Source organism: Aulonocara sp. 'chitande type north' Nkhata Bay, linkage group LG22, assembly GCF_057382095.1.
Source record: "Aulonocara sp. 'chitande type north' Nkhata Bay isolate Kocher_YH1m ecotype deep benthic linkage group LG22, A_spYH_male_GT1.1, whole genome shotgun sequence".
Taxonomy (NCBI): Eukaryota; Metazoa; Chordata; class Actinopteri; order Cichliformes; family Cichlidae; genus Aulonocara; species Aulonocara sp. 'chitande type north' Nkhata Bay.
This window is the reverse complement of record NC_141364.1, coordinates 17245217-17271270: the sequence shown is the minus strand read 5'-3', so window position 1 is coordinate 17271270 and position 26054 is coordinate 17245217. Positions and strand designations below refer to the sequence as shown.

Genomic DNA, 26054 nt, shown 5'->3' with positions numbered 1-26054 from the left:
AGCTAACTGACCGAATGCCCATTAACCTTAGAACTCCTGTTGTGTGTGAATGTGTGTGTGAATGGGTGGATGACTGGATGTGTATTTATATCTTTTATTAGATGTTCACGTGGTTTGGTTATTTTCCTTTTGCTTGAAAGTAAACTGAGAGAGGACTTTTTGTTAGTGATCTTAATAGTATTTTTTCATATTAATGTAATTTTTCATCTAATTGAATACAATCTATTTGTGTATGATTTTCAGTCCAAAGAGGGAGAGAGGAAAGAGATGAATGTGAGGAGAAAGTACAAGGTCAGGAAGAACCAGGTAAGAAAACAGACAGGGAACAGTGACGGGCAAAACAGAAACTATTAAAATGGCCTGTATTTATATAGCGCTTTAGTAGTCCCTAAGGACCCCAAAGCGCTTTACATATTCAGTCATCCACCCATTCACACACTGGTGATGGTAAGCTACATTGTAGCCACAGCCACCCTGGGGCGCACTGACAGAGGCGAGGTTGCCGGACACTGGCCACCACCAGTAGGCAACTGGTGAAGTGTCTTGCCCAAGGACACAGCGACCGAGACTGTCCAAGCTGGGGCTCGAACCGGCAACCTTCCGATTACAAGGCGAACTGCCAACTCTTGAGCCACGATCTGCCATTGCAAACTGACAAAGAGAAAAAACCTTATTTTACTCATACAGTCTGGAAGTTGTGTTCTCCCTATATTAAAGCTGCTATACAGAATCTGCAAAACAAACTGGTTTGAAACATTTTTGACCCTCTTTAACAACATTCCAACATAACATTATAATTGATCGGGGAGATTAAAATTAATAATATATTTTTATGTGGTTCAGACACAACTCGTACTAAAACCTCAGCCAGTAATGGGTAGACCAACTTTTGGACCGTCCAGTTGTCTGTATGACTGCCGCAGTACGTGCGCCACATTTGCACACTATCAGAAAGTGCCAAACGGTGCCCTGGTGGTGTGAGGAGCTGTAAAGAGAAGCAGAGTGCTCTGTTTATATTCTAAAAATGTTTCAAGCCAGCTTGTTTCAAAGATTCTGTACCGCAACTTTAAATGTTTTCCAAAAGCACACATACACTTATCAGTGTTTCTTAAACTTTTTACAGCGTGTACCACCTGATAAAAATGTCAAGCTCTCCCTAGTACCACTATGAAAGAATGAAACCCATAAATCTCACGACACAAAATTAGTATTATTAAATTAGTAAAATTAGTGTCTGCAGTAAAGATTTTTATTTGTAATAATTTATTCTGTTTTGGGAGTGTTTTTTTATGTATCTGTATTATATTATACATACACATTAAAAGTGAATCTCTGTCCAAAAAATGCACTCAGTTTGCTTTTTACTCACTATGTGCACAATTCATTATTCTCCCCCAGTAATTAAGGTTAGGATATGTATTTTTTTTTTTTATTCCAATCCATTCTTCTTTTGCAGCATTTAAATAACCTTTATCAGATTTGATGGTTTTGTTACAGACTTTTCAAAAAAAGTGTTTTGCTTTTCTTTCACAAATGTGGGGATTAAATTGTGTTAAAATGTACAAAACAGTGATGTCATGTTTTGAGACGAGGACCCAGGGACAGGGAGACTTGATGAATTTAAGAATTATATGATTTATCTTGCCTGGCTGGGCAGCTCTCTGGGTGCTCAGCACCCCCCAAAGCTCTAATCCTAGAATCGCCTCTGCTTTAAATCATATAACGTGTGAACTAATAAGCCATTAAAATAGGATTTAAAGTTTTTTGCGTATATGAAAAGTCTATATTATTTATTTTATTATTATTATTATTGCAACTATTGTTGCAAAACATCGCAAAACAATAATCCAAACCGTAAACTCCTCGTTTCTACTCAAGGTGGCATTAGTGAAGTGGCGGTGTGGGCACACTTTTACCTCCATTTGGGCCGCAAACACGAGCTCGACCTCACTCAATGTTCCGCACGCGCGCGCACCGGTCACCTCTCAGCAGTCAGGCTCAGCTGCAGTGAATGGAAGCGAGGCGCGCGCACGCAGAGATCACTCGCCCTTGCTTGTTATTAACGTTAATAACGTTATCTCTCGCGTCACTCATGTCCCCGGCGACGACGACGGCCGCCGCAGCAGCCGAGGAGCGGAACGGGAACCGCGGTTCAGGTGCACCGCTGTGATTGAAATACGCGGAAGTTTTGACGCCACCGAGCAGAAAGGAGATGAGCACACCGCTCAAAGGATAGCCCCCCTCCGCCTCCCTCCTCCTCCGCTCCCCTCCCTTCGGTTTGTGGACAAGTGTTTATCCGCTGCGAGGCGAGAGCTCGGTCCGTGATGGGATTCCTTCAGGAGCGACCTGCCGCCTATCGTTAACCCCTCTGGAGGTAAGGAGTGAAGCCAAACGACGGTTAACTAACAAAAGAGACCCGGTGGGGTGTCGGACGGGAGCAGCTTATACGAGAAGTGCTCCGTTTTGAGTTTGTGCTGGCGAAAGTTGACTACAACATCCCCGTCGGTTAGTTGGCAACTAAATATGGATGTCAGTTATTTGTAACGCACTCGGGAGAAGTCGTGTGTCCCGTGAAGCGAGGCTGTTTCCTACATGTAGCGACTTGACACCCCCTCCCTGCCAGCTCCACACATTATCGCTTCTTTAACCATTACCATCATCTCCGGTGCTGTTCGGGCACAGCTGTGAAGGCGGTCGACGCACGCAAACTTGTGGTGAGTAAGTGAGCGCAAACGGGACAGACAACAAGGCTGCCATTGTACCGGATCAGCGGCGGATTAACGGAATTCCTTTTCTCTGCTCTGCACTGTCTGAATGGCCTCCAGCCTCTCTCTCAGCCTGCCCGCCTGCCTTCGTGTCACAGTGGGTCTAACATCTTGATTTCTAACCACTCTCACCCCTTGCACTTGTTAGAAACAGTGAGCTAAAACACCCACCGAGCCTCCACACCACAGAGGCCTCAGTGAAACATGTGGATGGGCCACTTAAACTGTATTGTTATCAGGAGAGGACTGATGAGTAGGGTCCAAAAGTCAAAAAAATGGTGTGTGTTTTGCTTCTTTTGTCTGACCATTAGTACCAAACAAAGCAAAAGAAACAAAAAATAGCACATAATAATCTATAACAAAATATAATTGAAACTTTTAACCTTTTATAAAGATTGAGGCTGATTTAGCACTCAAACTGGATTTCAGCTGGGCTAAGCAGGAGGAACGGTCCCAATTTTTGTCAGAAAGGGCTAGGAGGGTGTTGTTTGTCTACCCCTGCCTCAAAAAGCTCTTGTCTTATGACTGATCATGCACAGCATAGCACTGAATGATAAAGATTGTTATGTGGGTGCTTAAAAGTCTTATTTACATCCCACAGAGAGTAATATTGGTTTGTCTTTTATAGTACTCACAGGCAACAAACAAATCCAGGTCTAGATTTTAATTTTAATTTTTTAATATGTTTTACTCCCCCCCTCCCTCTTTGCACTTGCACATCATGCACCATCTCCAGCCCTCCCCTCCTCCCCTAGAGTAACCAGCCAACATGTGGGGAGGTAATCCCAGCTATTAGGGTAATCTCCTCAGCATGGCGATCAATAGGGGAGGGTGTGCGACAACTACCAGACAAGACTAGTGGGGGGGACAAAATTTGTGCTAAAGAAAAAATGATTTAATCATCTAGATTAGGTCAGGAGGCCGGGGGTCTGGACAGAGGCTTGTTGCTGGAAGGGGGAGGGGTGCAGACAGCGCAGGCAGGAGGATGTGAGGGGTCAGGCCATCTCCACTTTGGGCAGCACCCATTGTGATAGTGGGCTGAAAGTAGGGATGCAGTGATTGTGAACCAAATTCTGTGTGGAAATTGTGTTGAAAATAAGACACTGCCCATGCTAATGTTTTTATGTAATAACCTGTTTTGTGGTTGCAAAACAAAGGCAATTGTTATTGTAAGTGAAAATAAGCACAAACACAAGTTTTAAAATGGGTGGTAATAATCATTTCAATTTCCTTTCTTTTTAGTGGGCAGCACTTTAATCTGGGGTGAATGTCAATGACCTCATCAAATGAAAATGAAGCTTCTTAGTCTTTAAATTATTTTTACAAACCTCAGTTTACAATAAAAAAAAATCCCTGAAACCATTAAACCGTTGTTCCCTGTGAATCCAGCATGAAGCAGTAAATACTCAGCATGTTTTCATGTTTCTGCTTTGTGTCTCAGTGACACCAAAAGAGAAATAAGATGACAACCTCCTCGAATCTACAAAAAAACAAACAACAAACTTCAGTTGTAGTTTTTGTTTGATTGGTTTTTTTTGCATTCAGCGACTGATTGAAGTGGCTGCGTTACCAGTTGGTCGCCCACAGGCTGAGTGTGCAACATCCTCAACCTCTGGGTGGCCACTTTCGATCATAAGGCTATTCCTGGAGACAGGCAACCCGTCTCCAATAATTTGCCGTCTAATTGCCAACACTGATGAGGGAAACTCCCATTCAACACGTGTCTTTGCAATAGGGCACCCGACGCAACTAGTTGTATTCAGGTTATAATTGTAATTTTTCAGATTGATCACAAACTGCCTACCTAACCCAGTCTTTGAAACAGCCATTTCAAAGGCAGTAAAATTCCAAGTTCACTGCACCTGGTCTCAGTACTTTTGGTCGTGCGGCAAACACTTCAACCAGTTTCCTGTAGCGTTGTTAAAAAAAAGTCATATTAACACAAATGGCCAAACATGAGCTGCAGTGCTGCTGTTGATCACAACCTCTGTTATCACTTACTGTTTTCATACAGACACTCTCCGCCCCAAATGTTTTAAGCAATCCAGATCATGCAGTCATGTAACTTTAAACCATCTTTGAAAGATTTGCTCGTCCCTGAGGGAAAAGTGGCTTTAGTCAATTTATTTCTCAGTGTAACATCTATAGTAGGTGTAACAATCTTTCAGTTATGTTTAACATACATGGAAATCACAGTGGAGTTAGTTTTTTCAGAATGAAACAACTAAAAACCCCTAAAAAAGAAAACAAGTTCTGAGTGGGTTAAACACAGGAAACTGAGCTTTACACTTAGACGTAAAAACATCTGCACTGTTCAGTGGGCCAAATGTCTGCAGCGGGTGAATCTGTGGCTAAAAGGCGTACGCGTTCTTGCTGAGTGTGCATCCTCTCTTTTGATGTGATTACCTAACAGCACATCATACAGATGGATCACATGCTGCATTCAGAGCATGTGGTGGTGGTCACATTACCTGGGCCTTATGTAAACAGATGAGAAACATCATCCTACAGAAAATCTTTAGGGACAAGCTTAAGCATTTAAAATTTAAGCAAGTAAATCTACTCAAATTGCTATTTTTTCCTAAACAAAAAAAGAGAATTATAAATGTAAAATATTTAAACATGCTTTTTCTTTTCTTTTCTAAAGTTCAAAGTTTTAACTTTTATAACGTGTTTGCTAATTTTTCGACACCAAATTAATTAATCAGGAAATTTGTCTTCTAATTACAAATGAAAAATATTCATATTTATGTTAAAAAAATTCTGAAAATGTAAATGTAAAACAAATTGAATTTTCTTTAGGAGCTTATTGTGATCAGTTCTTTGGGCAACACTAATTTAGCTACTGCGTCATTTTTTACAAAACCACAAAGCAGCGTTTCTTTATTTTAGCACAATTAAGAATTGAATGGGCGGAGAACATTTATAGTTTTTGATGATTCATATAGGTTCCTCAATAAAGAAAAGAAAGAAGAACATGGCCTTTAAGTCTCCGGTGGAGGAACTGGAGTGCAGACACTGGCAGATGGAAGATGGGAGGGATGAGTAAGGCGTTCACAGATCCCTTCTGTTTGGTCCCATTGAGACCAATGAGACGAGATTGGATGGGTCTGGAGGAATCAGGTTACTATCGGCTCATTCTATTCCAAAGAAGTGGTGGTGTAAAAGATGCAATACCCCTATGGGAAACCTAATCCAGACCCTCCTGCCAGCTGTCATTCTTTTGCTCCAGGGTAAAATCGCTAAGCAGGTATCCCCTTACGCTTTTTCAATCCTTACCTTAATCATCAGGAAACGGGAAATTACACACACATGTCGTTACAAATCATTATCTACTACGTAACTTGAGAATTATGATCTTTTACGCAGATAGAGATCAACATTAGATGTCAGGAAAAAGCAAAACCAAAGCAACTTAAAGTACGTTTGATTAGAAATATCAGCTTTAGCATTTTGTATTTATTTTAGTTAAAATTATGTCAAATTTCTTTCTGATTTGCAGGGGAGTAATTCAGCCTCCTCAGCCTCTGATGCACTTTTTGCATGCAGACATTAATTCTGACTGCAAACCTGTCATAAAAATAATATTTACTGTACAGTTAAAGTGGCTGTGTCCATTATTTGGGCTCAATCTTCATTAGTCTGAGGATCAACTCAAGCTAAAGTTTATCTCCAATTTAAGATGCATAAGATTACAGTGACAGCCTCCTTTTTGATGAACCTATTAGTCAGTCACCAGAAAAATAACTAGAAAATGATGATAATCATAAATAGGCTTAACAAAACAATAATACTTTTACATAATTTAAATCAACAAAACATTTTCTAATAAGTGTTCTGATTTACTGCTTCTCTTGGCCTTATTCTGTAGGCTTAATCTCCTTTAATCTGCTGTCATTTCTTTTACTTAGTGGCTTGACTCGCATTTAGGTGACAATGAAATCAGTGTCTTCGAATTTACACCTATGGACAGGAGGCCGAACGATGAGAGGAAGGCCGATAAAGTAAAACCAGAGTGATAGAGACATAAAGGGAGACAGTCGGAGTGAGTTTGAGTTGACCTTGCCATGATAATCTAATCCCTGTCGAGAGTGCTTTTTTTAGAGAGCAAGTTAATGCCAGCAGATTATACTCCAGTGTCTCCCACACTAGCCAATCCGAACCGAAAAGAGAGTGGGTACACAGTGGATCCTCAGGCCTACCATGGAGGATAAATCAACAGTAATAATAACCTATAGTAATTGAAAATAGCCCTAAAAATGACAACTCTTCATCTTTGCTTTTCTGCTCTTTAGTGGAGCTGCTCAGGTAGTTTCTGATGTCTGCATGAGACCACTGTGTATTTCTGCAGCAGGTAAAACCGCTGCCGTCTTTTCTCTGTCATGCCACGGATGCCCCCTTTTGTGCACAAAGGGGCATCCATGATAAAAGCCACTCATTGAGCAGCTCATCTCATGCAATGAAGAGTAATCCCTGTATATGTTGTGTAACCAAGTGGAGAGTTGCCTAAGGAGGGGGATGGGCACGAATGTGCGCAAGTTTGTCCGTGCTTGTGACTGTTGAGCTCATGGCTGTCTAATCTTTTAGGTACATTAGGCTGGTCGCCCACAGCGCCTTGCGGCCTCACTGTTTTTGTGCAATTAAGTCATTCTAGGAACGCCATAGGCCCTGAATAATAACAGGAGTTGCTTGTGAGCTGTAAAAGGATAATCCAGCTGTGGTGGGATGGAGAGTTGTCTGGAAGGACTGAGCTGTGTACTTTTATCAATGTGTGTTGATCTTGTTTTGCCAGTTTTTTCAAGACTTCACTCTAATGAGGTTGTTCTGTGGTCACTAGGTTATTCTAAGACCTCTACTGCTGCATTCAGGCCACGCTGGCAGGATGGGAAGAAGCATGCCTGTATTACTCTGAGAAAGTCATTGTTAGCTCTGCAGTCACACCACGCAAGTGGAAAAATATCTTGACATTTAACATTTTTATGATGACACATATTTCTTTATATTTTTATAGAAGGTATTTGACTGAAGGATAGAAGGAAGGCTTTTTTTAAAAACACACTGATATTTCTTTTGTTAACTGGACGAGTTTGTATTCAAGGCAATATATCTGATGTCCAGTTGCTGACTTGTATTGTATAGTTGCTACACATGAAGTCATGCTTGCACCTGGAGTTTGTGTTGAGCCCACAAAACCTGTAAGAAATTATCTTAAACTAACCAGAGAAAAAAATGGTGAATTGACGAGTCTAAAAGACAGAAGACACCCTGACACAAAACTGACATACACCTGCTTGTTTCATACATCAGAGTACTGCACAACAGCGCCGGTTAGCATGGCTATCATCTGTTTACTTGTTCCCCTTCTCAGAGAGCGAGAGAGAGAGAGAAACGGGTAGTGAACTGGGACCTGCTGTTGAACATTAATAAAATAAATAATACATTTAATCCACTAGTATTTCTGGCATTAACTTGGAAGGGCAGCAATATTTAAATGTCTACTCAACTATTTATTGTTTTTTAACATTGACATTCAAAGTAAAAAATTATTATATCAATTAACCAGAAGCTGGCCCTTTTTGCTTTGAAGAGTAGGTAATCATAAAAGATCGATAAAAGATGGGCGTAGCTGCTGTGACATCACCTGATCTAAAGCCTTGAGCGTTTCTGCTGTCGCTTTCTTGGTTGCAGAAACTAAGATGGCTCGAGAAGGGGCGGGTCTGACTGTGAGACCACATGCTCAATGACTTGTGATTGACAGCTGCGAGTGTGCGAGTGTGTGGTTTCATACTTCCATTTTGAACCATCGTATGATCAAGATCTACAAATTTTGTGAATTTGATTATTCAGTATATCCGACAGTGAGTGAGTGCATAAAAAGGGCAGGAAATTGTCTACAGAGGTCAAGTAAGAAATCCCCTTTCACGTAGATTTCTATGGGATTGAAGGCCATTAATTAAAAGTAAAGTGAGTAAAGTAATTAATCTTTACAGATCATTGAGTTTCAGTTGTGCCTACTATAGATATATCTATGCCAGAAATGTAAATGGTAAATGGTAAATGGCCTGCATTTGTATAGCGCTTTTCTAGTCCATAGGACCCCAAAGCGCTTTACACTATATTCAGTCATCCACCCATTCACACACACATTCACACACTGGCGATGTAGAAGTCAGTAGCAATACCAGTAGAATTACATGATTCCCGATACCCAACTCCTTTATTAAAAAAAACACTTGAACATTACAAAATTACATTATCTGTAAATAAAAGCAGTACAGAACAAGAAATGTTAAGATTTTACTTTGATAACAGGAAATGGACTGAAATGTGAGTAGCTTAACTTTAAAAGGTAAAATTAGTTAAATCATTAGCCATTATAGTTAACTTCACAACAGCAGTTCTTGCTTTTAAAAACAAAATGGTAATATGTATTTCAGGAGAACATGATACTTTGCATATTTAAATGCTGAACTGAAACTCGGTCGCCTTTCATTCTGTGAACTGGTCTAGATGTCGGGCTTTTAGGTTCTTCTCTTAACTATTTTCTTGCTTGTTCTAAAAATCACAGTAGCATCATTGAACATTGGCTTTTGTGAATCAATAATCACTCCCCGATAATCCTCCTTGCAAATGCAAAGTATTTCCATATCTGACTCTTGCTGCCTTTCTTTGCCTTTCTTATCATCGGGTTGGGGTGCAGCTATTGCAGCAGCTGCACGAGTCACCATCTTCCACATGTAGTGTTTGCTATGCTTGTGGGCGTCCTCCTTCTTCTTCAGCATGTAAGAATAGAACATTTTGTAGGTTTAAACCGCCCCACACTTTCAGAATTTTCGTAATGAAAGATGTGATAATTATCAGTTCTGAGGATATCTCTGGTCCACTAGGACTTGATGTGGCAAGCTCGACTTTGCTTTTAATTTGTTGTGAAATATCCCTTGTGCAACACTGTATTTCCTGTAATCCGCTAACAACTGACACAAGATTAATCATACTGTCAGGAATGACTGATGGGCAGAAAGGTTTTTCTTAAATTTATTGTACTGTCCATCTGGATAAGTTAAAGATGGGAACAATATGATAGAAAATATCCTGAATATAGACTCAGACTATATTTGCAGCAAAGATAACGTGTAATATTTTCATTTGTGTTTGCAGTTGGTGGACAGGATTACTGGACACAAAACGGTAGATGCGAGGTGAGGCTTAGCGAGTCACTGTGGCTTTGAACACTAGCATAAGGACAGTCACATGCCATCTCCAGTCAGGGGTATGTTGGCACAGGTTTGTGGATGTGAATATTTGGATGACTTCAGCACATGCACACACACACTTGCACTGTGTGCACATATGCATGCACACAGTCATGGGGTATACACACAGCAATGATTTTTCACATCTCTCACTAGTTTGCAAATACAGAAATGCGCAGACGTCAGCTGTTGTGGACACTTCTTTATTGCAAAAGGAAAAATTGGTATTTGAGGCTTTTTTAGGTGTTTTTAAAGATTAGATGGGAGACTTCCAGTCCACAGCAGCAACCGGGCACACAGTCAGTGCGCAAACATGCAACGCTGTGGATATTTTCATGCGAGTACACACGCACATCGCAGAACGCAGGCTCTCAGCATCAGTGCCCTGACCATAGGGAGTTTGTGCTGAGCTGGTTGGGACGTCAGGATGAATCAGTGTGCGGACAGCTGACTGGACGTGCCTATTCATCAGCCAGAGAAAAGAGAGTGAAAAATGGAGCGAGGGATTCTAAAAGAAATGAGTTAAGCCCCAGAGCAACATGTTTGGCTATCTGCATTACTTTACAGATCCTCCAATGGGCTTTGACTGTTGTATGGGATAAAGGCTGAAGAGGTGGAAAAGATAGCCGAGTACAGGAAGGAGAGGAGGGGGTAAGACAAGGGGAGTTTTCACGATTATTTTTGTTGTGTACACATGCAGTAGTAGGACACTGCAGATGCAAATATTAGCACTCACTAAGCAGATAGGCTGCTTTGACAAAGGCATAAGCTCATACTGTAGAGGCGGCTACCTCCTTTCTGATGGCCCGTTTATTCCCATCTGTTGCCCTCAGCTCTCTGACTTTATCCCCATTGTGTTAACTCATTACATTCGCCTTAACCATAACCCCTTAATTGCCACCTTCCAGTTTCTCTCCCATATCCTCCCCCCTCTTGGAGACAGTGTGCCACATTGCCCGTGCGTTAATCTGATAGCGTCTGCCTACCAAACACCTGCCATGTCCAGAAAAAACCCTCCTAAACTCCTCCAGATTCTGGGTTCAGCACCCATTGTAGCGTGAGCGGATCAGCACACATGATAGCAAGCAGGCAGGCATGCATTTAGACAGATGCAGATGCACATACAGCAGATAATTAGACGAACAACCTCACCTCCTGGAAATCATGCTGGAGTCAGTGTTTTTGCTTTAGCCTTTATGAGTATGTGTACCTATTTTTCCCCCTTGCATTCAAAGAAAGACGAGACAAACAAACGTTGTCTTTTGTCTCGCCTCTTCGCCCATTTGAAGACAGTGATGGGTAGGCCCAGGCCTCCTCGGTTTAACAATAACTCTCTCGACCCCCTAATGAGGGGTGGAGGGCCAGACATGAGGCGATGTGACAGTTCTGGTGCGGCTGACACAATAGCAGGTTTTTCTTTTGACTGCCTGGCTGAGCTAGAGTACCTTCTTTCACTAAAAACAGCCAAACAAATGGTCGTCGTTGCCTGAGGAACATGTTTAGCTACATCAGGCTGCCTCTGCCATGCACTGTTCGTTATGTAGAGCACCACAGCTGCTTGTATGTTTGTCATTTTTTGAGGTCTTGATAAGAAGTCTCTAAAGGAGCTTCTCACATCAAACTCATTTTCCTGGCAGACAAGATCATTTATCTCTAAAATGATGAAAGATTTATCGCTAGATTCCAATTTTCTTTAAGCAATTCTGATTTTTCTCTAAGCTTGACCTGCTGATAGAGACTTTTGTCAATTTGGTGTTTCTTTCTAAGAACTGTCAGCATATACAAGCAAAAACCTGGTTTTCTTCAATGCAGAATATCATATTTTGTAGTAAAATAAGACTGAATAAGGCTGAGAGGGAGCTAGCAGAGTTAAAGATGCACAAATTGCTTTTATAGGCAAAGTTAGAGAGGAAAGGTTGAGATGGTTTGAACTTGGGCATCCCCAAACCTCTCCAATAAACAACAGAAAGAGATACAAATAATTAAATGAGAATGAGTGGCTTTACAGGCACCTTTACCTGACATGTTTTACCCCACCAGCCAAAGCAGGTGCAGCAGATGTATATACAACAAAACAAATATCAGGTACATCATTTCCCAGTGTCTTTATAACTTCACCAGATGACACAAAAGGGCAGATGTCCTGTTTTTTTACCCATCTCCATAATTTTCCTGGTAACTACTTTGATTCTTGCTTTGGTGAACTTGATGACTATGATGAAATATATTCGCCTACATGTGCATTATGGAAAAAAACACTGAAGTTGTTCTAAAGTTTATGAGGTCAATTCATAGAACAACAAACTTATTTTTTCCCCCCAGTGTTTCCCTGGAAGTGATCATGTTTTGTTTTGTTTTTTTTTTTTAAAAAGGGGAGAATCTTGTATCTCACGAGTTGGTCGTTCAGATAAAAAAGAAAAAAACAGTTCCCTATATGAGTAGAAAAAGAAACATGTTGCGAACATGAGCAGCTGACCTGTTCAAGATGAATCTCAAAGCATATATTGGACAGGCTGTTCTAGAGCTGGGCGATATATCGAGTTTTTAAAAAATATCGATATATTTTTATACGAGATATAAGATGTGACAATATCCTTTATATCGATATAGTCTATGTTACGTTATAATTATACTTGTGGAGCTGCAAGTTTGCCTCTCTTTCGTCCACTTTTGTCTTTACGCAACGTTACTCGGCCTCGCCTCTCCTTCACTCAACACAACTCCCCCTCCTCCCCCATCGCTTCACCTGCAGGAAGCGACAAGATGGACACGGAAAATCTGCGTTAACGAGTTACTGCGCATCGCCCCGTGTGTGGGGCTGGACCGCGTCAACGTGTTAGCTAGCTAAACACGCTAACGAGCTAACCACGCTAACGCCATGCAGCCCAGAGGGGCTGCACGGCCTAAAACCCTTTCATTCTCTCAAAAGTTGACAGCGCGCCTTTTGTATGAATTCTGGTTGTGCTTGATGGCCGCGAACCGATTTTATGTGGTACACGGCGCTCAGCAATCTGTCAAAATGTTTTAGTACGACTTTGGTAAGCTACGGAGCTGCACCGCTTGATGGATTGTCGGAGCATTACGGCTGAGCCTCGCGGAGTGATACGTACTGTGCTTCAGCGTAATATTACCGTATTGTGTGTGTATAAGGACCATAAATGGCACCTGTTAAGAGACGTGGTTACGAAGCGGATTTCAAACTCCAGGCTATCAGTCACTAGGGTTGCCAACCGTCCCTTAAAATACGGAATCGTCCCGTATTTCGAAACAAAAGTACACGTCCCGTATTGAGCTAATAAGGGACGCACTTTGTCCCGTAATACAGTGAGAATCAAAAGTAGTCTATAAATGTTTATGGAATTAACACTTTGTTTGAAAACATAATTCCCAGCCCCTCTCCTGCTTTGTGACCAATGAGCTGACAGCACACTTATGACAATTCGAGTATGACAATTCAGATTACCGCTCATCTCATTGGTCGAGGAAAGGTCGCTTGCGGAGAAAATACCGGAAGACAACAGATGACCACAACAAGAAGCATGGCCAACAGGGGAACAAACGCCGACTCTGCGGTGCAAGTCTCGGATGACAGTACACCTAAAGCTGGGCAGACACTGTGCGATTTTTTTCAGTCACGTTATTCAGCTCCTGCTCAAACTGCACGATTGACTCGCAGGGGTTAGAAGTTCGTATGCCACGATGTACTCTCACACTATACCGCCCGATGCTCTGATGCGACCTGAGTGCTCACACTGTGCCTCCATAACATGAAGGTTATAACAGAAAATCTGTCGCTCGCTCTCTCTGTCTTTCACTCACACAGACACACCACTACCATCAACTTTGCTAAATTGCTAATGAAAAACATTGATCAGGCAGCTGTGATTGAGCAGCAGTGTAAATCCAACTATTTTCACGGTTGTTGTGGTCGTGATAATTTTGTGATGCCACATCGAAAAGGCTCGGATGAGCTTTCCAAAGTTGTGCCTCCATCGCTTGTGTCCAGATCACACGCTGCACAGCCGTGCTGCAACGTCTTTTTCACCAACGTTTACGTTTGCGCGTGAGCAGTGTGAGCGGCTGTGGTGAGACCCTCACGAGCGATTGATGATCGGGAGCTGGTCGTGAGGTGTTAATCACTTCTCGTTACCCCACGTATACTACACGACGCACGATGAAGGCCAAAATCGGTCCGATCACTCAAAAATCGGCTCAAAATAGGCCAAAAATCGCACAGTGTGAGCCCAGCACTAGAGCAGCAATGTTTGTTCCCCTCAGAGAAAGGGAAGAATGGGAAAAGGAAAACACCTGGCTGGAAAAAGTTAATATGGGCATGTGCAATGAATATCAGCGCTATGTGGCCAGAAGTGTGATAATATAATTTATTTTGTGTAATAAACAACTGCAAGGATAGATGATTACAACAAATTGATGACTAATACATAAAAGTAATACATAGATGAATAATGATGATGAGTTATGATGCGTAATCATGGGAACAAGCGGGTTTACAAACAGGAGCAGCTGATTAGCATTAGAAAAGCTGAAATAATACCTCAACTGAAGCCAATTGTACTAAATGCACTAAATGTGCACTGTTACAAGAATATTTTTCTTTCTATTGTTTTCTATTATTTTAAGTTAAGCAGGACAGAGTTCTTTTAAAGAAAGATTTACTTATATTCTCAAAAGTTAAGCATGACAGGCTTCTGTTTAAGAAAGAGACCTGTTTTACTGTGTTAATGTTGTCATTTTGAGCTAAAAATAAATGGCTAAATGATCATTTGTTTCCCATGTGTTCATATCACAAAGAATAGAATATGCATCTACTTAAATCAACTTCAAGTCAAATGGTTAAAAAAAATAATTTCACACACAAAAAAAGAGCTAGAAAATTCACCACACTGGGAAGGGTGAAGACAACTGGGTCGCCCGGCCCTGGCCACGAGGTGTCCCTTATTTATTTTTCAGGGAGTTGGCAACCCTGTCAGTCACACAGGAGAAGTTGGGAACAGAGCAGCTGTGAAATCTGTCTATGTTATTATGCTCAGCGTCTTTTAGTTTACATTCTGACTGCACAATTGTGAGCTTTTTGTTATGCACAAAAACAACATTGTTTTCTTTTATTTATGGAGCATGATTATTTAATGAATGCTCATAATTTATTTTTGAGTAAATTTTATGTACATCTACTTTATGTTAATAAAAGTGCCTGTGTGACATCTGGGACACAGCTTTGACTAAGAACTCTCTTTTTGTTCTTACTTTATGGCTTTAAAAAAAAAAATATCGAGATATATATCTTATATCGCCATCCAGCTAAAAAATATCGAGATATGAAATTTGGGTCATATCGCCCAGCCCTAGGCTGTTCCAAAAAAATGTGCTGCAAACATAAAAAGTTCAATTTTATGGTTATTTTATGTATTATATGATAATATTTAGCTAATGTGTTAAATTAACCCTTTTAAATACCATTTCCTATAACTTCACGGTCACCAACATTTCTATCTGCTACTGAATCTTGTTTGATTCACCACTAAATATATGATTATGAATCAGCATCGCAGGCCATGCAAAAATGACCCAGTATGTGCTGATTAGCCTTGTGTTCGTGTTGCCAAAGTTTTTTGGAGTTTTGATAAAACATTACTGTCCGAGGCAAGCTATTTTAAGATTAAAAAAAAAAAATCATCATCCTTGAAAAAAAAAAAAAAAAAAGCCAAAAATATAGGTATAAACCAGGTCAGGGATCTGGACAAATGCTACATCACTATACCTGCAGTCTCAACAATGATTTGTGTGTAAAACCTTAAAGATTTAGATTATTTTGATACTAAAAGTTACAAATATACATTCTTACCTTTTTACTTACAATCTTGCATCAGCACTCAGCCCAGAATCCGTGCTCTGTATGTGCGAGTAAGTGAGTTTCTAAAATGAAGTTTGTTGATAATGGATTATTGATCGTGAATTAGAGTGGATGGCCCCTGGGGGCTCATCCTGGCCGGCCAGGAATGAATACATCTCTTCATGCTTCACCTCACACACTCAATTTCGGCATAAGCAACCAAAGGTCTGACAGACACACGCATGTTGAGACACTGACCCGTGGTCTAATAGGTACAGACAGCCGTCGTTCATCCAGTAAAGGACAAAGGTTATTCCAAAATCTCCGTGATGCAAATTGCCTCAGTGAGCTCTCACCCTCTCTTAGCACAGAGTAAAACAACCTTAATGTGAATCAACAACTGCTTGATCTTAAACAGTTTTTAAACCAAAATATTATTCAGTTATTCAGTCATCAGTTTATTCTATTTAAAGATATGAAATTAAACCAGGGGTGTCTACTCTCACTGCAGTGCTTTTTTATATGTTGCAAATCTCTTGTTGGTATAGATTGTTATACAATCTGGTTTATAAGATAGTGAGTCACAAATGCTGTGGCCACTGTCACATTCACTTTTAAGCTTTAATAGTTTTTCTGTGTGGCTTCTCAGTTCTGAAGAATTAAAGTTTTCCTTTTTTTCTTTTTGGACATCAGCTGCTTTTTCACTCATTTTCAGTCCTTGTACCTGACCATGTTTATTCATCTGTTAGGCCACTTAACACTGAGCTCACATAAAAACCAATGTTGTGTCAACTTGGACAAAAAAGCAACTATTGCATTAAATTGTATCTTTAGACACTTTGTTACCAGCAGCCTGTCATGGAATCATATGAAGTGTTCCTACTTCTTTAGTTGAATTTATGAAAAAAATACATAAAACGCTATTTTTGCACCATTTTGGTGATTTTGGAACGGCTATTACCCGAAAACCTGGCATGTCTCAGCATGCTGTGCAGTGCAGACCTCAAAAACTATCTACAGCAGAAGAATACTAAAGAATTAAGGTGGTCATACCAAGGATTAACTTTCAAGCTTGTTGTCTTTGTGCAATCTCTGTTTTTTCCTTAAATACTGTATTTTCATTTATGTTTTCATATTATTTTAAAGCCATTTGGACAGACTTTTTTTAACTGGCTTTTTTCTGAATTTTGGTAGTTAATTTAATTATCATGGGACTCATTTCAGTTTCTTTTTTTCCAGGTATCATAAAAACAGCATGCCATTTGATGAAGGAACTTCTCTTCAGAGATCGGGATTGGATACTAAAGCTGTGATGTTTGGCAAGTTTTTGTTACCTGTGCTGAGAACTCAATAAGTTTTGGAAGAATAACTTTTCTAGAGTTTCAAAGAGGATTTATTAAACAGCTGTGGTGATTCTTGATGACCGGTGGTCTTGGAAAAGTGATGGAGACAGAAGAAAGGGAGGATGTTTCACAAAAACACACAGCTAAAGTGGAGGCAGAGGATGAGGTAACCCCATGCCACACCTGCGGGGTGTGTGGTCGCAGTTTTCCACTTCTAAGCTCTCTATCTCAGCACATGAGAAGACACACTCGGGAGAAGCCTTACAAGTGTCCCTACTGTGAGCACAGGACAGCTCAGAAGGGCAGCCTAAAGGCCCATATTAGAAGCCATAAATTGGGCCTTTTGAGCCAAAACCTCAGTGACAGGGAGGGGGATGGAGATGAAGGGCAAAAAGAGGATGCTGATATAACTGATCCTCCTGAGCTCAGCAGCCCACCTGATAAAGCTCATAACACTAATGGAAAGGTCAAGAAGAAAACAACCAAGAAAAAGGTTAAAGATAGTGTCGAGGTTAGCGATGGAGGTGATGACGGACCTTTTTCCTGCACCATTTGTGGCCAGGTTTTCCCTCAGGTATTACTCCTCAAGTCCCACATGAAAAGGCACCGTGGCTCTCAGGATCACGGTTGCCGGATATGTGGACGACGCTTTCGCCAAGCGTGGTTCCTCCAAAGTCACATGCGCATTCATCGAGTGAAAGCCCAGCTAAGGGGCAGCAAAAGCAACGAACCGCCTGCCACCATCAACGGGGTTCCTCAGGACCCAGCATTACTGACGAATGAAGAGTGCCTCTATGAGCTCTGTGCAGGCTGCGGTAACTTCTTCAATGACCGCAGGACACTGCAGATACATGAAAAGTTGCATAAACTGAACCACACCCGCACTCAGATGCAGAATCCAACACAAGGAAATGTGGAGTCCTCCGAGGTGCAAGATGCTAAGAGGCAGTTTTTGGAAAGCCTGAACCTCATTTCTGCTGGACCCAGGGAAAGCCCTGCAGAAGTGAAGCCGGGCAGTCGAATTCCTGAGCTGGATCCAATTTGTAGTTACCAGTCATGGCAGTTAGCTACAAGAGGACGGCTAGTGGAGGCTACAGAAAAATGTCTGGGATGGGAGGAGAGATTAGCTGATGCGGAAGTGGCATATGACATAGAAAAAGGCGAGTACGTCCCCTTGAAGCAAGAGAAGAAGAGAAAGCCAAATGACACAGCCGGCTCCAATCTTAAGAAGAGGAAGGGTGATGCAGGCCTTGATCACAAAGGTGGTGACAAAAAGATTAGCCAGAAGGACTCTATTCTGCTGAATGGACTTGGTCAAGCATTTTATGAAGCACTACAGACTAAAAACGTTAAAGATGTTCACTCCTCATCTAAACAGACGAAGAACATCAAGAGCCTAGACCAGGAAGGTGAGCCGAATACACCACAACACACCATAATACATTATCCACGACAGAGCTTTATATTCGTTGATCAGACTTAGAACAGTTTTGTACTTTTACCATTTATAAGCATCAAAGCATCAATTAAGGGCTGTATTTTATACAAATTGATTTCTGAAAGGTAAATGAAACTACAACTCTAGTACAAAAATGAGTTAAATTGGCAATATATTGTGTAAAGGAGAGATCACTAGCGAATTTCTAAATGGATTACAGCAGCAGTAATTGCCCTTTTTTACACAAGAATGTCTGTAAACATACAAACGCAGTAAGGTTACCTTACCTAATATTTTTAAGGGACTCTTAATATATAAATCTCAGCATTAATAATTGTTTTATTGTCTTAACAAATCTTTAAAAAACTGTTTTGGTTGGATTTGTAGATTCAGATTTAGATTTATTAATTGTGTGTCAGGGGTGGGACAAAATATCAATATGGAAAATTTTATGTAACAGCTTCTATTTGTGTACAATATCTTTAGACTAATGACAAATTTCTTTATTACTATTAAAACGTGCTGATGCTATGTTCTACCAGTCTGACTTACCACAATGACTGTCAATACTCATCATGGCAGCACCAGTAATCATGAAATAAAGCTAATAGGGCCAATATTAGCTGTTTGCTAATATTTTGGCATCTGCATTTATAATGACCAATAAATAAACACAATTTACATTTAATAATAGCACAATACATAATTCTATCTTTTTGTCTAATTAGGGGTGTTTTTTCCTTCCTTAGCTAGATGTGTGATCCTTCTGTCTTTATTATACAGTCTTTTTGTATATGTAAAAAAAACTGACCTCATCTGTTATGAATGTCCCCTTCTGTTTTTACCTGCAGATAAAAAGAAATATTTCTGCGAGCACTGTGATTTCCACACTGTTAACACCGCGCTACTCAGGTCTCACCTGCACACGCAGCACCAGGACTTCCTGAGTTCCTACAGCAAACAGAGCACCAATTTGGACATAAGCAGAAGTGGTTCCAAAGCCTCAAGATACATGGACTACCTCAGAAGCAGGAGCATCCTGCTCAGTCAGCCATATTGGAATCCATATTCATGTTCTCCAAGCCAGGAGTTAGTAGAGTCAAACATTAAAATGGAAAAGACAAATGGCTCAGAGGTGAAAGAGCAGGGACATGCTACTGGCGATGCTAGCAGCCTCCTCAATCTTTCTTCTTTACCCATAACTGATGTTAGTTTTTCAGTAAAAACACAGGGCCTGGTGAGACATCAGTGCCCATACTGCTCCCACACCACCAACTACCCAGAAGTACTGTGGATCCATCAGCGTGTTGCCCACAGGGTGGATGGCAGCAGTACCATGGCACCCAAGTGGGCACCTAGCATTAATAGTCTCAAGAGTTTAAAGGCAGGTGCTTCTCAGTGGAGACGCACAGGGCCGCCACCCTTCCTCGAAGGCAAGGACTGTCCAGCTTTGCCTACTCCAAGAACGCAGCGCACACAGCCTCCCGGGGTCACAAACCATGGCAGCAGCAGCAATAAGCAGTCGTCCCACAAGAATCAATCAAGCACCCTGAAGTCCAAGCATCAGTCAAAGGACTCACGACCTTCAGATGCGACACAGTCTAGTGGCAAGGTTGGACTCCAAAATCAAAAGAAGGAGCATAACCGAACAGTGGGGGGTGGATCTAAAGGCTCCAGCACCCAAACTACTTCGTCAAACAGCATTGTGAACAGCATTGTGAACAGCAAGAGTCTCCAGAGCTTGCAGCCTACCAGCAGCCCAAAACAAAGAGGCAACAGAGCCACTGTGGAGGGGAACTTCCCACAGGAGGGTTTGGGTTTTATGCTGGCAAGAAATCGCAGTGGGAATTCTTCTTCTTCCTCTAACACAGATAAGCTCCACTCTCGCAGGCATTCAAGTGACTTTTCTTCAGGTCCCAAAGGTTCTGATCTCTGGGCTGCCATGAATATGTGGGGGCTACACGGAAGCAAAGCATATTTAGATACACTCCGAATATCTCAGGGAAAGAGTGAATCAACAGGAGAAACGCCAACGGACATCGATATTTTAAGTATCCTGAAAAACTACAGTCCACATGATCTGGCAGCTCTCTATCAGCACTGGGGCTTTGTTGATCCCAGGCTTGTTTCACAGGGTAAGGAGGAAGCTTTGCTTTCTGCTTTATTTGCTGTAAATGATCAAAGAACTGAGTACTGTTTAGATCAGGGGTGGGGAGCTCCAGGCCTCAAGGGCCGGTGTCCTGCAGGTTTTAGATGTGTCCTTGATCCAACAGAGATAATTTAAATGGTTAAATTACCTCCTCAGTATGTCTTCATGTTCTCCAGAGGCCTGGTAATGAACTAATGATATCTAAAACCTGCAGGACACTGGCCCTTGAGGCCTGGAGTTCCCCCACCCCTGGTTTAGATGGAGGCCTAACGTTTTAGGAAATAGGATTTCTATTATAAAAATCTACTGCTTTCAGAATGAGAAACAGATGTTTCAATGCTCTTTCACTACTTTCTACTTTCACAGCAACGATGCAGTTAAATGGAAACTTTGGAAATGAAGTCCATTCCTCGTCTGAAGCTTCCAAACAGGTATGTTTTTGATTTTACTGATAATTTCTAGATTTGTATTTCAGGCAAAAAGAATTGTGAATTAAAATAATCTTTGCATCTTTCATTTTAAAATCTTTAAGACTTTTCGAATCATTGATGATCATAATCGGTTATACAACTAGGTTGGTGGATATATACTTATAAAGTATATAAATATGGTTTAAAAATGGAAAAAATAGCATTTTGTGCTCCAAACCAATTATATCTGAAAACATAAGCCTACCTTTACATCATTATTGATTAACTTTGTGTTTATGTTTTTAAAATCCTGTCAGTTATCTGGTGCAGGGCAGTGTTTCTCTTTATATTTGTATCACAGTTCAAAGCTTAACTACAGTTTCATCTTAAAGGTAACTCAAGCCAGTTAACCGTAGATCAGTTATCTCACTTTCCAGAGTGAAGTACAGCATAAAGTCCCTGCTCACCCCGTGTACAGTATGTCTTTACCAACTGCGTGTTCCTGCTCTGTGTCTGTACTTCGTCTGTGTCTGAGCACAGTCTGTCATTTCTGCGCACACGTGCGTCTGCGTATTGTCTTGTATCTACGTGCGTGGCTGTCAGCTCCCACAACCTGGCTGTCTCTTCCTTCTCGTTTCCGTAACAGAAGCTGACAGGGATGAGGCAAACAAATAATAAAAAAACATTGTTGTCCCCCTCAGGGTAAAATTCGCACAGCATCTCCATATGGTGTGTCATCAGCCTGTCAGTCAGGCCTACCCTGATGCTACCTACAACTGTTCTTGCTTTCTCCTATTCCCCCTAGAGTAATGTGTGGGCAACTTTTTGAACACGAGTGATGGGCACTGTCTGTCTTCAGGGTTGAGGATTTCTAAGCCAGACAACAGTTGTATGTGAGGTGTAAAACAATACTGGAGAAACATGACTTTGTGAAAGATTTTTAAAAATTTCTATTTCTCCATATCTTATACAGCGTTTGTGCATCGCTCATTTCCATCTTTGTGAGGACACTCATAGACCTTTGTCTTAACTAAAGGGCTAAAGCCGACCCACCGGTTCTCAAACTGTGGGTAAAGCTACTGCAGGGGTGAGGGGTGTGGGCAGAATTTAATGAAAATGAAGTTGAGATAATGAATGATTTATTGCAGGGACTATGGACTGGTTCCTATATAAAGCTTTTCTACTCTACCTGAGCATTTAAAGTGCTTTATACAACTTGCTTCATTCATTCAGGCACTTTTTTCCATGCTTAAGTGCTTTTTTACTAACATTCACACACATTCATACTCCATTGGAGGCATCAGAGTAACTTGGACCAGTCGCACCACCAACCTTCTGATCAGTAGTTGACCTGCTCTACCTCCTGAGCTACAGCCACCCTCAAAAACAAACCAGTTGAAAACCTGTGCCAGTGCTAACTAGTGTTACTCACACTTGTCTTCTGCAGATGAACAGCCACTCCACTTCATCCTCAGGGTCTCTGCATAAAGGAACGTAACGAAACATTGTGCTTCTCTTGGCTGCAAAGTTCTAACTGCTGAAAAAAGAGAGGCCTGCTGTTCTTCAAAGGAACTAGCCATAACTCCTGGAGAGCACAGAGGCTCTGGAATCTGCACAATATATGCAAAGCAATGCGGTGGACTTGTTTGATTTTGTATTATGACTGTTTGATTTGAAGTGTTAAGCATGTTACGAGTGTAGATATGATAGTTAAATAAACACATATGATGTGTTTTTGATTATTTTATTTGGTGAAAATGAGGCAAATGTTCAGGATTATTGTACAAAACAACAGGAAAGCATTGTAGAAGTACCACAGCCAGGTGGAAATTAAATGTAGAGCCACAACTATGTGGCTAAACAGATGTTCTCTTGGCTTTAGGCCCAGATATCTGCTTGTTTTTGGTTACAAAAAGTAGATCCTTGCAGAGCAATACAACATACCAAATCTTACAACTCATAATTCCACTAAAACAGCTGTGATGCAAATACATGTTTTTAACTGCTGTATATCAGTGTCGAGTTTAAGTTTGTTGTTTTGTTTCATGTACAAATGTCTTCTTTTTTAAGTTTTTAATTTTCTTGGTTGAGTATGTGATTTTTGTTGCAGATAACATGGTGTCACTTGTGTTTTCAGCCCACAATTTAAATAATAATAATAATAATAATAATAATAATTTAAAAACCGCAAACAGCTTTTGAGTCAACGTTTTGAGTTTGCCAGTTTTCATTTGGTCAAAAGTTATTTGTCACTATGCACCATCTCAAGAGTAGTCTGGGCAAATTCAAAGGACTCTCCTTTAAAATGCAAGTGTTGACCCAAGGCCTTAGTCACACAGGCCTAGAGACCCCTTTGCAAACCCCTGGCAGACTTTTGGTACCCTAACAGCTGGTGAGTCGTTCCTGGAGGTTGCTGAGTGAGATGTGTCGCGAGGAGGGTGCTGCACCAAAAATCTTCTTGTCATTGCTTTGGTCATTAGCATATTAATGCTATCACTCATTGTTTACACTGGAAATGTTGATTTGTATGCTAGCACTTGTCAACTTGTCACTTTAACCAAGACATTTCAGAAGGCACAACTCTTACTTTAAAGGTAAATGTTCTACATTGTCCAGTTTGCACTTTTTCCACTTCTCTTTTTTAAATATTTTTTGGCCTTTTTACAGCTTTCTTTGAAAGGGTACAGTGAAGAATGACAGGAAAGCAGAGGAGCGAGAGCAGGGAAGGCACAGGCCACAGGTCAGATTCAAACCCAGGCTGGCTGCTCTCAGCCATGCGGCATATGGGCACCTCACTACTCCCACTTTTCATTGTTTGACTGACACTCGACACAAGTAGTTGGCGACTGTTTGCAACATCTTCTGTATAAACTGCAGGGGATCACAGCAATCGAGAGACCAAAGCAATAACAAGGTTTTTGTTGCGGCACCTTTTTGATGACCAATATCAACAAGCAGCCACCCGCCTGGTGATGTGGACGCCAGTAAATGCGATACCTCGAGAATGAGGAGACGTAGGAGCTTCAAATTAATAACACACAGGTGTCTCTACTAAAAATCTCTGACAGGGTTAATCACTGCCTGGTCTTTAAGGCTCTGCTATTTTAATATATATGATTTTTTTTTTTTCAGTGTTCAAAACTTTATATTTTGAACCCTACCCAAACCTTTTCTCCAGTTTTACACATTCCTCATGTAGTTTCACCAGTCCAGTCCACTTAAAATCAAAGTGGGCTGTATGTGGCCCACAGTGTAAAAAGACTTTGACATCCCTGCTCTAAGGTTTTAGCAGATGTTTTCACAGAACAACAAGCAACCCATTTTTCCCTAGCAACTGATGGTTGAAAGGTGGTTGCCAAACGGTCGCTATCCCTGTGTGACCAGGGCCTAAGACAGAAATAGTGCTTTTTTTTCCTGTCAGTTTGGAATCAGTATTTCTCCTAAGGTCAGATATGTAATTCAGTTGCTTCAGGCACAGCAATGCCATCGAGTCCTCTAGCTCTGCTTCAGGTTAACAAACTGCTCCGTTGTAGTTTACAGTAACTTCAGCAGACCAGTGAAACAGCACAACCAGAAACGGTGCCCTAGTGTTTATCTTGTATTTTGTTAATGAAAAGTCGTTGGCCATTTTCCAAACTTTAGGTCCAGGATTGATGTGAAAAATGAGCACTCGCGCTCGTCATTGAAGCCAGTCTTCAAAAAGGGTCTCAGAACAACCAGTGAACAATGAAAAGTGCTGCCATGTTTTTATTTTTATTTTAAATCCAAGTTTAAAATTTAAATGCAACAATTTGCTCTTATGTTTTCAATTAGAGCGCAGACATCTGCACTTCTTTTGGCATTATTCTAGTGATGTAGCCATTTAATGCTGTGATTTATTTCTTTTAGAAGTAGAACTTTTAGCAATGAGCATTTCTACTGATCCAAAACTCACCTCAGTCTCCAGTTGTTTTCATGTGTTTCATTGTTTGCAGATTTTAGTATGTTTACATTTCAATTCCTCCTTCTCAGTGTATTCATATCCCATAGAGACGTAGTCTATGCATTTAACTAAAAGCCATCAACTTATGGATTCTTGGGCGATCTTAAGAATCCATAATTATGAAAGCACTGACTGTGTGGAGAGATTTTTCTTCTTTTTGATAATATTGTAAATGATAGTTTTATTTAATGGTCTTTGTTTGTTTGCTATGAGTCGGATTTCAACAATTAAAAGTATTTGATATTTGTAGTAGCAGAACATGTTAAAAACATGTTGAATTTTCGTCACCTTTGAGGTCAGGGTCAGCGGGGTGTGATGCTCCCACAGCAGGTATCACTGAGCCTGTGTTTTGCAACGACCCTGTAACTGTAACTCCTGTTTGGCATAAAGAGGCAGGAAGCACTGAGAGAGGGATATTTACGCAAGTCTGAACTCTTATGCAAACCTCCAGCTTACAGTTGAGCTCTCGCTGGGTTCATTTTTGTGACTATGTAAACATGTTTCATAGTTATTATGTTGGTTCAGAATTTATATTTTCGACAGATCAACAATTTTTGTCTGACTGTAAAATTCAAATAAAGTTGGTTGATGCCGATCTGCGATGGCGTTGGATTTTTTTTCTCCATCACACATCATCTTCATTCAGAAGCCTCACGTCACTGTGTCACGTTCCTTCTCAGCAGTTTAACAGACTCAGCTCTCTTCTTCTAGTTTGCACAATATATATTCGAATAAAGTACAAAGCATTTCTTCTGCTCTAATAAACAAAATGACAAAACTAAATAAAATTTGGGGTCATTCTTGCTGCAGTGTATCACTTCTACCAGCAGGTGGCAGACAATGTCAACAAATGAAGGAGTTGA

General features: G+C 40.8%; 1 protein-coding gene across 5 annotated transcripts; it reads left to right on the top strand.

Annotated features, from left to right (window-relative positions):
- The first annotated feature begins 1992 nt into the window (after window positions 1-1992).
- On the top strand, window positions 1993-25793 carry LOC147303945 (zinc finger protein 516-like). 5 transcript variants are annotated; one of them, XM_086279732.1, is made up of 6 exons: window positions 1993-2374; window positions 9924-9964; window positions 17109-18621; window positions 19502-20785; window positions 21166-21230; window positions 22657-25793. In XM_086279732.1, the coding sequence occupies exons 3-6, from the start codon at window positions 17289-17291 to the stop codon at window positions 22705-22707; spliced, it is 2733 nt and encodes a 910-aa protein (XP_086135858.1). In that variant the 5' UTR covers window positions 1993-2374; window positions 9924-9964; window positions 17109-17288; the 3' UTR covers window positions 22708-25793. The 5 variants fall into 5 exon arrangements, with proteins under 5 accessions (XP_086135858.1, XP_086135857.1, XP_086135859.1 ...); XM_086279733.1 differs by lacking the exon at window positions 1993-2374 and adding an exon at window positions 2381-2714; XM_086279731.1 differs by lacking the exon at window positions 9924-9964.
- The last annotated feature ends 261 nt before the right edge of the window (window positions 25794-26054 follow it).

Coding starts and splice junctions, on each gene's coding strand:
- LOC147303945 (XM_086279731.1), top strand. CDS start 17,289: ATGACCGGTGGTCTTGGAAAAGTGATGGAGACAGAAGAAAGGGAGGAT. Junction 18,622..19,501: donor CAAGAGCCTAGACCAGGAAG/GTGAGCCGAATA, acceptor TTTTACCTGCAG/ATAAAAAGAAATATTTCTGC. Junction 20,786..21,165: donor TCCCAGGCTTGTTTCACAGG/GTAAGGAGGAAG, acceptor CTACTTTCACAG/CAACGATGCAGTTAAATGGA.